General features: G+C 46.9%; 2 protein-coding genes across 2 annotated transcripts in view; both read left to right on the forward strand.

The window, feature by feature from the left end:
* The window catches only part of LOC119096527 (uncharacterized), a 43,388-nt gene extending 32,234 nt beyond the window's left edge, over positions 1-11,154 (forward strand). The window contains exon 9 of the mRNA XM_037219437.1: positions 11,092-11,154. Coding sequence (XP_037075332.1) covers positions 11,092-11,154 — 63 coding nt within the window. The remainder of the gene's footprint in view (positions 1-11,091) is intronic.
* Positions 11,155-12,129: 975 nt separating this feature from the next.
* Positions 12,130-13,331, forward strand: part of LOC119096449 (CUB and sushi domain-containing protein 1-like) — a 40,720-nt gene continuing 39,518 nt past the window's right edge. The window contains 1 exon segment of the mRNA XM_037219356.1: positions 12,130-12,421. Within this exon segment, the coding sequence (XP_037075251.1) occupies positions 12,340-12,421 (82 nt within the window). The 5' untranslated portion in view covers positions 12,130-12,339.

Here is a 13,331-nt window from a genome sequence, read left to right on the forward strand (position 1 = left end):
AGCAGGTCAGACAGATCCAAAACCCAACGTTACTTCTTTTTTAATCTAAAAATTGGTGTGGTTTGTCGGGATATATCAAGTTCACCCGCGATCTACAGGGCGCGTGCCAAAATTATTTTTCGCTTTCTGTAAGGCACGATGTTATGGGATGTATGATTTATCAATATGTTTCGGAATTGTTTTTTTAAAGGAAATTTTCCACGTTTGAGAACATTGAGGCAGTCATCAGATATGATGAGATTAGCACACTCGTGGTGTTGGCACGCTTTTGAAGTGGATGAGATGGCTCAAACAACACAAGATGACCATTAAGTAAATGTGTTCCTCAATACATCAGCGTTTGACCGCGTCATGGAACGTTTGTGTGACGTCAGGGGGTGCCACACCGGTTGTGCGAAATTGCCACCCTAGCATGCATGTCGACTCGCTTGTAGTACTACGTTTTGCCGAGAGGTAGCAGTGGCGATCGTGGGGAGAGGATGCTGAAGCATGTATCGTTACGTGCTCGTATGTTGGTTGTTCTCGTGGTGTTCTTGAGTATTTGTCCGTGAGTTAAACATGTTTACTTGCGTAGATAAGACAGTAGTATTAGCCTTATTCCTCGCAGAAAACCAGGAGAATGGAAATATAGTTGGGTTGATATTACGGCAACATGCCCTTATCGAATCGATAGCAGAAGTGAATCCAAAATTGCCTGCCGATGATCCCGATGATCCTACTCGATTTTTCAGCCGTTTTTTTAACAGCAAGCCACAGTTTTTACAGGACACCAAAATGCAGGGGATTTCACAAAGAGCGATTGCCAGCCATTACCATGACGCAGACCCTATCTAAGAATTAAAATGCGCAAACATACGTGTACATGCAAACGAGTTCAAGCAAATAGGCACCACGCATCATGCTTCACTCAAACATGCAAGCGAGCTGAAGTAAACAGGTATCACACAACGCGCCTCAATTATGCATGCAAACGATTTCAATTGAACAGGCATTGCACATCATGCGTCAGGCATCACTTACAATGTAAACGATTTTAAGCAAGCACACATCACGCATAAGGGTGCATATCACGTTCGAATCATCGGCCATGATGAGCCCTGTATGTTAAGATTTAGTCGCCGACTTTTTATAAGAATAGATTGACGTATCTTTCCTGTCTGGTTGGTACTGTGCTCTGTAGATGACTTTGGCAAAACACACTCAGGCTGAAATCGAGGAAAGTATGGACCCTATGCCCCTTATAGAGCTCAAAGTCATCTGTAGAGCACGGGACCACCCAGACAGGAAATAAGTGAATCTATTATCATAGAAAGTCGGCGACCAAATCTCAACATGCGGGAATCATTTTGGCCGATTATGCGAACGTGAAATGTGCCCTTTATGTGTGATGTGTGCTAGCTTAAAATCGTTACATCTGTAAGTGATGCCCTGACGCGTAATGTGCGATGCCCCTGTTCAATTTGAACATTGTTTTGCATGCATAAACTGAGTCCGGATTGTGTGATGCCTGCTTACTTCAGCTGGCTTGCATGTTTGAGTGAAGTGTGATGCGTGAGGCCTGGTTGCTTGAATTCGTTTGCAAGTACACGTCCGTTAACGCATTCTAATTCTTAGACTCGGAACTGTATCGGTGATGATGTGAACTGTATCGGAACTGTATCGTGGTAATGGCTGGCAATCACTCTTCGTTTAATCCCTGAACGTTGGTGTCTTGTAAAAACTGTGGCTTGCTGTTTCGAAAAAAGCTGAAAATAGAGTAGGATAATCGGCAGGCAATTTAGAATTCACTTCTGCTGTTTTTTTTCGATAATAAGCTATGTTGCTGTAATATCAACTCAACTATATTTCCATTCTCCTGGCCTTTTCTGAAGAATACGGCTAATACTGCTGTCCTATGCATGTGAATAATGTTCGTTGCTAATGCACTGAAAAACTTGCATAATATTTACTTGCGTTTACATGTTGGGTTATTGCGTTGTTAAGCTATTCGATTATAAGGCTAATTTTCTTTATAACTGAAAAAAACCACTGTCCAACTTCCTGTGTTATATAGCACGAAACGTGGATTCATCGAGCTAACCTAGTAGAATGTGGTATGCCAAAATGTGCTGTGCTCCATGTGCTAACGCTTCTCTAGTACGTCACGCTGCCAGATGAGTCCGTTGGTGCCAGGAATCGTGCTGACCGTGCGCCAGACACGCACATTGCGCTGATCATATTTATCTTGGCCTTGAGTACCACATGGCAATGGGATGGCAATATTTGCGCGGCGCTTATGTTGTCATGCATGCTTGGATGACGTCCGAATATTCTGCACCAGAGTCTGCACATTTCTCCGCGCGTCCAGCTCCGATCCACAGGACTATGAGTAATCCTTAATATGGCTCTCTCGGCTAAAAGCCCCATGCAAATATGAAACACTCCCAGGTACTTCTTTCAGAATTATGCAGAACTGCCTTGAGTTTTTGCATCTGGATACACGTTAAAGATAACGCTAGGGTGTATAGTCCAAAATAATCAGAGTGTTGACCGTAGGTCATTTCGGGTCAACAACCTGTTCTGACATTAAATAAGTCCATGGAAGATGTATTATGTGGTTCCTGTTATCAATAAATTCGGAATGAGCACCCCAGAAACTATTCCATACAGCAAGCTTTAAGGTAATCAACACATATTTATTTTGACCTTGGAATGAACTTTCATACCTGACTCTAGATGAATGCATTTATGCACTCCATTGTTGTTGTGGCCTAAAAACTATTTCACAGATGCATGGTTTCCGTCTAGCACTTTGCGGCATCAGATGACCGATTCCCTCGAAATTATCTTCACTAAATTCATGGCCTGACTTTGACCTGCCGTAGTTCAGTAACCCTGGCAAGGGTCTATCACATTTTAGATATCAAAAGGTCCGCTATGCATCTGTCTATAGCTATGCAAAGTTTTGGTTGTGGTTACGCCGCGTCGTTCTGAAACCATTTTAGAAAAATCTATGGGGGGAGTAAATTTTACTCTTACCCGAATACGTGTTGACAGTTATATCAACAGAAAAATAAAGGTTCTACCTCCAGTTCCACCATCAGGTTCCAGCAACAGGAAATGGTGCTAATAAATGCTAATCCGTTCCCATCACCCATAGAAAAATCGCACCATTGAAATATACGCAAGGACTGGTTTCGAAAACGTGCGAATTGATTTTTTAAGGCGTTTAGATATGTTTTTTCTAAATGTGTCAACACCTTCGCTCGCTCGTTGGCCGCCAACTAATGTTAACTGAGAGGTCGACGCCGCCACGATATAAGGAAGCTACAACACCAGGCGTCGGGCTTTTGCTTCTAATGCCTACAAGTATGCATGTTCAAAACAATGTTAAGCAATTTTTCACCGATCGATTCTCACTGAAGGCTGAATATTCGAACCCAAACGTGGGCTGGCTATATCAATGCAACTTGTTTACTTTATTGCGATCTCCAATCTATGCCCACGAGGTCCCTCAATATCTCTTAGCGTAATCGGTTTGGAAATAGTCCACTGAGCCATGATACAATGGAAGCGCCAGTAGTTTATTCCATGTCGTCATTAAAAGCCAACTTTCTTTAGTTTATTGACTCCAACAATATATACGAATAATCAGAATCAACACAAAGATATCTGCATCTTCCTGTAGCTTCTGACTTCTTTCCCATTTAGCAAAGGAAAATATGACTAACACGAAAGATAATCATGCTCGCTCGTGGTCAAGCGTGTCATATCCGATGACTTTTGTGGAGAAGGGGCTTTTCAGTTTTGCTTTTTCCCTTTCAGGGGTCCTTGTTCAGCCCTGTGCCTCATTACCAAGGCTCTCGCTGAGCCCCTGAGAAAAGGCAGGGTGAGCGAGCAATCCGCACAACCCTTATGTTTCCGTATCTCCAGGGTAAAACGCGCAGATATGCATCACTTTTTACTTCTTGCAAATAAAAACCTGACGCGTTGGTCAAAGAAAAGAAAAAATATCATTGTCAGAAAATTTTGAAGTTATAGATCAGCAAAGTATAAATCAGCCTATCTCAGCATGTTCCAAATTTGCGCTGATCCACTTTAAGCATATTCGTTGCAAAGTATCTTGTTCACAACACTGGCGGCTTCTTTGGTATATATATATATATATATATATATATATATATTATATATATATATATATATATACATATATATGCATATATATTGATGAACGCTATAACGCCAAGTTCATGCTGGTCATTGAGTTACAATTAGTCAATTTCATAGCACACTGGTCCTCAGCAGTCAGTAGCTCCGTTTTCACGCACTGAAAGCCTATTTCATGGCATTTATCATATCTTGCTCATTCACAAACGTCTTGAGCTCAAAAACTCACATTTCATAATTGCGTTGCATCATATAAATATTTCACCACAATATAGCTTTAACTTATTTCAGTGCATTTAGACGCAAGCGATGCAAAAACAAGGGTGGCAAGCGAGGCTACCTGAAATATTTGACATAGGTTTTCACACAATATAATACCCTAGAGCGCCATCTCTACCCACGTTGTTCAGCAAGTTTCGTTACTTCATTCATTGTAATTCCGTATCATTCTCAAGATGGTAGAGGTAAAATTCGAGTAGACATGCGAGCGAGAGAGAGGGGAGAAGAGAGAGAAAGAAAGAAAGAGAAAGAGAGAGAGAGAGAGTGAAAGAGAGAGAGAGAGAGAGAGATGAGAGAGAGAGAGAGAGAGAGAGCGAGAGAGAGAGAGAGAGAGAGAGAGAGAGAGAGGAGAGAGAGAGAAGAGACGAGAGAGAGAGAGGAGAGAAAGAGAGGAGGGGAAGGAGACACATTATCACAGGCCCTTCTCCACTCTGTGTGTTTTGATTTTCATAATACCGGTCCATTTGCGCTGCAATACTAGCCTTTTTATCTACAGACGATGAAAATAAACAGTCAGGTTTCTTTCAACTGCTCTTTATCTTCATCCCAGTCACCATGACCCAGTTCTATGGGGCTGTGATTTGAACGAGCGATACACTGCCCCCTACAGGCTGTCATTTTAACTAATAATTTGGAACCTTGATAAAAGAGAACCTTGAGACGGTTGTCGATCCAAACCATGGTTTTCGCCAAGCACTGAAAGGAAATTGTTGCCCAAGACATCAATGAATGATCTACTAACAGCAAGTTTCCATGGAGACTTTTCCATGGAAACAATCAGCAGGCAATGACCGTTATGCTTCAACCTTTTTCAATGGTCCAGTCACATTCTGCCTCGTTTATTTGGTTGCTGTGGTGAAGCATGCGACAGCACGTTTCTCTCGAAACTCTTCTCTGCTGTTGCTTCTGGCTTTCCTCCGGTTTTAAAGTGCTTTACATCGGATGATGTCATCTTTATTCATTCAACAATGCCTCAAAGGCATAATAGTCGACTGTGCAACAAGGCAAGCCGAACCACTCGCCTCGCAATGTTTCAAAAGAAGACTTTGCAAGCAAAAATGGTGAAACGGAGGCCGAAAAATGCAAAAAAAAATATTTCAGACATAGCGGGTGTTAACTGCATAGGTTTTGCAAAGGTGATCATCTGTTACACGGGCCATAGCTCTGCAACACAAGCTGTTGTGCCTATGAAGGCGCGGGATTCACAACTGAGACGGGTCTCGTCCACTACTGCAGGACTATCACCGCTGTTGCCGTAAATGTGTTTGTATCATACCGGCATTTTCTTTCACACAATTGTCGTTGCGTGTCGGAGGCCCGTTAAAGGAACAAGGCGTCCTGAGGCGGATTTCGCACGGGTAATGTGATGAGAGCCGGCTTCAAGGTCAGCAACTCGCCCGGGCAGCCTTCACATTTATGGAGAATGCAGTTAAGGTGTGGCTTTATGTCTTTTACTGTATTTACATGCTTGTGGAGACATCTCCCGTGCCACAAACCAGGCCTCCAACACACATCACACATACAACACACTCTAAGTGGATGGCCACTAGAGTTACGACTCCTGGTTACCAAACATCCGTGTGTGGTGTGCGTCTTTTTGTCGTTCTGCCTCATGATGTCACAGGTCCGTGGCGGGACTGCCTTCCGAGCTCTGTTGTGCAAGGCTGCACTTGCTTGCGCGGTAGGTTGTTGACTCCTCGGCGATGTGGTTTAGAGCATGGTGAGCCACCACAAAGGGCGCTGACGGTCGCCATGTGTGCCAAAGGACTTCACGGTTTGGATAAATCCATGAGTACCCATGTGAAATGGGAAACGCCTGGGACCGGGTGCAGATGTTGAAAGCATCGACAGGTAAGGCATGGGTACGAGTAAAAAATTGCGAACAATCGGGAGATACGTTGATAAATAAAACATAGTGGCACTGCCCTGGTTTATTTGGTCTTTATTAGCTCCATGCACACTATACTTCTGCAATTATCAACTCAATAGAAAATGTTTGGGTGCAAATTTCCCCAAAACTATTCCGTAGTAAAACATGATTTGCTTTAAACAACTTCAAACGGGTGGATAACGGATGGTAATTGAGTGTAGTAAGTAAAGGAGGGTCCCACCCGGGTGTGTGTCGTTGGTGCTTTACGACGTAGTTAGCTGCTGCGACTATGTGGCGCCTCCTGCCTCTCCCCTGACAGGAAGGGCAGGCATCGCGTAGAAAATGTCCCCGGTGAAGACCTCCAATGCACTGTAAGTAAGTGTAAAGAGCCCTTTTGCCAATAAAAAGCTTAAAACAATATGTGTGCTGTTGTTCGACTGATCACCAGCTGAATCATCTCCGACTCGAACTGACAGCAACACTAATCCCGACAACAAGTTACGGCACGATGTGCTGTGATAACGACTCCATCAGCGACTTTCGGATTGCAATTAATAAAAGCAGACACAATAAGCTCGTGATAAACTCCGTCTCCTTTAAGTTAACGATCGCAAACTAACAAATTAATGTTGTGGAGATGGTAGCATCATGCAACTTATCAGTGCAACATTTCCTATAATTTCAGTTAATGATCATCTCTACGTGGCTAAATTGAGATAAGCTACTGATCCCCCCCCCCCTACCGCACCCCTCCTCCCTCGAATGGCGCATAACTCTGGAAGCAGACCGTTCTCTGCGGCGCGCGCTGTCTCTAGAACGCCACCCGGGCCCGGAAAAGTATTCTGCTGCACGTGCTTGACACAGTCTCACATCCTCGTTCACCGCTATGGCCTGGTTTGGTCCCAGCCGGCTGGAACCAGTCTGATGCATAGGCAAGTTGAACTATGCGCGGCTTGTGACAACAGCGCCGAGCGCTGGTCCTCCGGGCAGAGCTGCAGAATTTGAACACGCCGCCGGTGCCCGGCCTGGTTCGCCCAATGCGAGGCTCTGGCGCCGCGGGACTCGGGATGACCCGCTGTTGCGGCGTAGTGTCCAACGGAGTTTTGTTCCGCTGGTGACACAGAGCGGCACGGCACGTTACTATCCCGAAGTCGCAGCGATGTGGGGCACCAGTATGTGGTCAGCTTTGCATGTATTATAGGTCAGTCGGGGCTGGCTCAGGGTTTGCTTTCCTCCAGGCGAGGCCTTTCTTCGTTAGCGTCAGGCGACCGTCCTCTGTGGCTGGCTCTGGGAGATGTGGAAGCCCAGCCACGAATTCCAAGCACCTTGGCTGCTGCTGTAATTTCATGGCCAGTGGTATACCCAAGTGTTATCTGAATAATTTATACTCTTCGCGTCGTGGATGAGATCGTCAACATGTTTCCAGTTGAAGTGTTGTGATGAGTTTATTATAATGAGACCTTTCACTCGCGTCCCACCTATTCATTACCAACCCTCTGAAAAAGAAAGTGCCATACTGGGGAGATTAAACTCATTTCCGACATTCAGAACACCACACCTTTGTTTTGATTTAGTGGTGTTTCCTTTGGTTATGGTGCACAGCTAATTTAGATATTTAAATTTGGCTTGTGGCTCTTTCTTGACCTCATGTCTATACGTCTATATGTCTTAATGTAGAGTAAGCCCGCCAAAACTTTGATGAAGTTCGTAGGATCACACAGACGTCTCACAAGGACGGGGAAATATCACTCGAAAGATATCATTCTAAGCTCACTTTTTCCATCGCATAAGTGTTTGCACGCACACTGGGCTGACAAACTGTCAACGCTGAGGGTGTCACGCATCGCCCGGGAAGACAGGCAATGTGCCCGTCACGTTTGATGGACCACACTCCTGACAATCAATGACCGACTTATGGCAGCGCTCGCTCCATCACCCTTGCACCGAAGCGCCGCCAACAGCTCTGTCCGAGATCGGTCACGTGACTATTCCGGCACCGCTCAGGAAGCTGATTATTTCGTCTGGAAGGCTGCGGCTAAGGCCAAACGAGCCGCGGCCAGAGCCGTTGTCTCACACGAACGAACGCCAAGCACACCGTACCGCGTTTGGGCCGCTTTGAATGGAATGTCGCGATTCATAGGCTGACAAAAACAATGGGCATTGTCTTTAAGGCTTGAGGACGAATACTTTTTTGTTGTTGTTGTTGAGTGGTGTGTGAAATCGCCTAGCATCTCGCATCATCAGGTATGTGTTCAGAATTATGTTTAGTCTGGACAAAGTTTTGGAGAGAGTGAACAGGAGAAGTGACTGACATCACGGAAAACCATCTTCCAGGGACGATGAACGCCAATTCTTCTGCTGGTGATGGCTGACAAAGATGGGTATTTTTTGGCAAAAGTGTCATGCCTTTCTCTTTTAATTAAGCTGCAGTAATGCTTTCAACGCTCCTCGTCTAAGTGGACGTTATCGCAACATATCAACATGTCGTCGGAGCAGTTAGTGGCCTGCTTACATGAGCAAGGCATTACGTTTGATTGCGAGCTTTACATCGAAGAGTATGTCATCAGTTATGGCGGTCTCTTTTTTGTCCCCAAAAATATGTCATGGGTACAATGTAAAGTACACTAACAAACGAATGCAATTTGTGATGTGGTATGCTGTTTTCATTTAGAAGCATCTTATGCAATTTAATCGGTGCCGAAATGCACAAGACATCATTTTAATGACTTAACACGCGCCCGGGTGGTCGGCTAAACACCCTTCGCTCGGGTGGGGTTAATTTAAGCCCCCTGATATCTCGGAAACTAAGAAGGCTAAAGACACTAAATTTACAGGGTGTAATGACCTGTGCGTGAACTCACTTAGATCAAAAGTTTGAGTTCCCCAGGTCACGACCTTCGGATCAAATAAGGTCAAGGCCAAATGCCAGGCTGGTCTTCAAAATGCCCCTAGAACATAAATAACTCTCTAAGCAAAAGGTAACATACCCATTTAAGGTCAGGGACCTTTTTTGACCTTTGAAATGTCGTGGTTACCAAAATCATACAAGACTGCTCTGAGTTTTGCGGTTGAATAAGCGACAAAGATTACGTTAAGCAGTATGTTTCTAAAAGCAAAATGTTGACCTCGATCATTTTAGGTCAATGGTCTATTCTGACCTCTAAGATGTCCATGGAAAATGTATGATGCGGTTCCTGCTATCAATAAATTTGAAATGAGCACCAGAAACTATCCCATACAGCAAGCCCTAGAGTAACAAGGCAACTTGGCTTTGAACTTGGTCTAGCCTTCATTCCTGACCTTGGTTCAACGTAATTTACTTATTCAATATTTGTGCGGCCTAAGAAAGCATCTCAGAGATGTATGGCTCTGTCACACATTCCGTTGTTGCATCAGATTGAACGATTCCCTAGAAGTTGACTTCGCTGAAACCATGGTCTGACTTTGACCTGCCGTAGGTCAGCGAAGTTGCAATAAATATATAAATTTTTGATGTCAAACGATTTATCACTCAATTATCTACAGTTGTGTAAAATATGGCGTGGCTACGCCGCACCGTTCAGAAACCATTCCGGAAAACATTCGAGGGGGGGGGTCAATTTGACCCCCACCCGGTCACGAGTTAATCCTTCAAACAGGAAGCGAAGACGTGTGTTGTTGCCAAAACAGCCTGTGCATGCATGCGTTTGTGTTCTACATGCACCATACTTTTGAAAACCAAATGAAGACGCGTTCCCGTTGTGCTGAGGCACGCCATGGCAATCAGATAATTGACAGCTGTCATTATCTTGCAAACAACATCAGTCATCGACGTGCACGAGTGTTTCGATTTTGCGACGAATGATGTCAAATCGCTGTGCCATTAGCTTTAGGGCAATGGCTAGTCTAATTCAAATGGAGAGCACTCAGATCTTATACAGATCCACAAGCAATGCATGCGCGTAAGCGTTTCCAATCTGCATGATTCAAAAATCATAACATTGACGTCTAATCTAGCACGCAAATTGTCAATTTTCAGAGACCAAGCTGAATGTATGTCCATATTTGCAGTCAGGTTGTAGTGGAAGTGAAATATATCACACACCCGTGGCTGCAAATTCATGTCATTGTTGCTCACCCCGGCATTGTACTCACGTCGAAACTGTTAGGCCCCTTCGCGCAAGCCAGTGTTGGAAGTCGTGACCCAGCTGCGTCACGCAGGCCTCGTGACCCCGATAAGACGGAGGCCTTACCCCACACGACAGAGGGGGCTGCGTGACCTGCGTGCCCTGTGACGGACCTGTCGCCCCAAGGCTTCCGGCTCAGTATCCGCCTTCACGACAGCGCGACAACCGAGGACGCTGTTCACTATGGCACGCTGCAGCGAAAGGAAGCTCACTTGGGCTGGTCCGGGTGATGAACAACAGAACACGGGGCCTACGCACCACGCTGCCAGGGACGTGCATTATTTCGACCTTGAGTCCATACATTTATTTAATATTGCGTTCGTGCTTCCCACCATGTAGAATTTGTTCCGTCATAGCATTTTCTTCATCCATTATCAGCTGAAAAGCTCGTGGCAGGCAGCACTAAGATCGGTGAATATAAGGAGGTGGACATGACGTCATAAAAGCAATGTCGAGTGTGCACGTGCACGCATATGGAGAGTCGTAGCGGCTGCACGCGGCGCTTCCGGGCCGACTTGACAAGAAGCTTCCGCTCAGGTCACCATCAGGCGAGTGATGGCTGCCGGGCTCGGTCACGAGTTCAAGAGATCCCCTAGGCGCTGACCTGAGAGCCTGCGGCGCGGTGACTAGCTGTTCGCGCCGATGCTTGCCTGGATTCCGGAAGTTGCGATGGCTGTTCCTGTGAATGTGTAGGTGTGCATGCAGATGTGGTATGGCTGTACGCATGCATCGTTATGGCTATCTCGCAAAGGTAAGAGTACTGAAGCTATCTTTTTACTGACTATTGCTGGGCCAGTTGATGTCTGCGCTTTGTGGCCGCTTTATTCATCTGCAAACAGCTACGACCTGTTCTTTGAGCTATCCCAGCCAGAAAAGTCCGAGTGACCCATCTGAACAGCGTACAGCTACGCTACTGGCGTACACAGAGCATGGCGACTCCCTGGCGTCACGTCTACGGCTCTTCTACACATCCGTGACTACATAAAGATCGCGACGATTTGGAGCTTGTAATAGCCAGCAACAGGTCGATTACAATCGCAAAGTTAAGCCTCTTTGATAATGTCCAAGAGTGTTGCACTAACCGCATTGTTTGCAGTTTTGTTCGAGTAAAAGCTTGCTGTTATCAGCAATGGCTAAGCACGCTATTGACTTTGTATTAGCACAGACACCACGATATTGCTGGCGATAATGTTACGATCATTGTTTATTTGTGAAGTGCGTGCCATATTGATGTGGAACAATTATGCTCCGTTCGCTGCGCGAAGTACAAAACATTGCAATACCTTGATACCTGAAACAACCGTGGCACATACGATCACCAAAATATCATGAGTATCTCATTATTTTCGTGGAAAACTCGTCTCGACCCAACTTTGGCTGGACACATGTATCCACCTAATTACCTATAGGCAGTGTGGCCAAGACAGAAATATTAGCTGTCAACAGCAAAGTTTTCAACAGTAAACGTGGTAACGTGACTACAAACACCTCGGATTTTCTCACTCGCTGCCATTTCACTCCCCTTGACATTCACGAGCCGGCTCAGACAGCTGTTCCGTCCCGCTGAGGCCCTCCCCCGCCGCGCCGCTCCCCCAGCTCTCGGTGCCTCCTCACCGGTCGATGACGTCACTGCCGGTGACGTCAGACCGACGGCGGCGGGCCGGCGCAGCCTTGGCGACCAGTCGGCGCGCGTCCAACGACGAGGCAGGTCATGAGCGGCGCACTGAGCGCCGTTGACCGCGAGCGAGCCGCGCACGAGACGTGAGCGTACCGTGAACGCGCCGTGAGTGAGCCGTGAGTGTGCCGTGAGTGTTCCGTGAGTGGACCGTGGGCGGGCGAGGTCCTGCGCCGGCCGGGGCCGGCCGTGACGTTGCGGCGATGAGTGTGCGCGATGCGAATCGGCGAGGGCTCGTCTGGCTGAGTGTGTGGTCTTTCCTGCTGGCCGGGGATGTAGCGCAAGGTGAGGAAGGGGGAGTTCGATGCGGGCGGCAGCTGGGGCCACACTTGACACGCCAGGTGCGGGCGGTCCCGACCGCGCCTGACGGTGGTGACTGATTTTCGTGATCCTTGGCTTGCATGTGCACCCGCAGACAGGAGCGTGGTGTACAGGAACACGGCAGGCAGGAACACCGGTCCCGGCTCAATGCAGTGTTCTCGTGCTTTTCGTGAGAAAACAGGGTGCCGGTACTACAGAATGTGCCACAGATGTTGACTTCCTCTACGGCGCCTTGCGTCAGCAAAAAACGAAAGCCTGGCTTTTCTCGGGGTTTTTGCGGCACGGTGCTGGCGTCGTGAATCCCATTGTGGCTCTTCTTCGCGACACGAAAGAAAGGGTCCTGCTGGCTAGATCCAAGCATGGTCCAGGGAAAGTATTACATCACAACGCATTGCGGGCCTCATGCCACCTCATGCGTCTCCAGCGTTAGCCAAGGCGAAGGTACTCAGAGACGTTGGCCATTGGCTAACGATCTGATGCGTCCGTGTTACGATACGCCTCACGGATCCTTTCGCTGACGGCCATGGACGCACTGCGCCGCGCCCATCAGCCTTGTCGCTACCTTGGGCCTCCTGGCCAGCCGGCTCGGGCCTCCTGACGCGTCTGCAGATGGCGGTCACAGCGGAACCACAATCGGCTTATGTTGCCTCCGCGCGTTGGGAACCACAACCGTTGAAATCCGACGTTGGATGGGCTCAGAGACTGGTCGAGGTTCTTTATTCCAACGTGGTGATGTCACCATAAGAATCACAGGAGAGGTTCAGTCTTTTGGTAGCAGCTTGTTGCATGAGGATTATGAACAAACACCATCCGCCTCACGCATCGTGGTATGACTTGTCTCGTCCCTCGCGGCCGCAAGGAAGTCCACCAGCAC

Source organism: Pollicipes pollicipes, unplaced genomic scaffold, assembly GCF_011947565.3.
Source record: "Pollicipes pollicipes isolate AB1234 unplaced genomic scaffold, Ppol_2.1 Scaffold_4295;HRSCAF=5057_pilon_pilon_pilon, whole genome shotgun sequence".
NCBI lineage: Eukaryota > Metazoa > Arthropoda > Thecostraca > Pollicipedomorpha > Pollicipedidae > Pollicipes > Pollicipes pollicipes.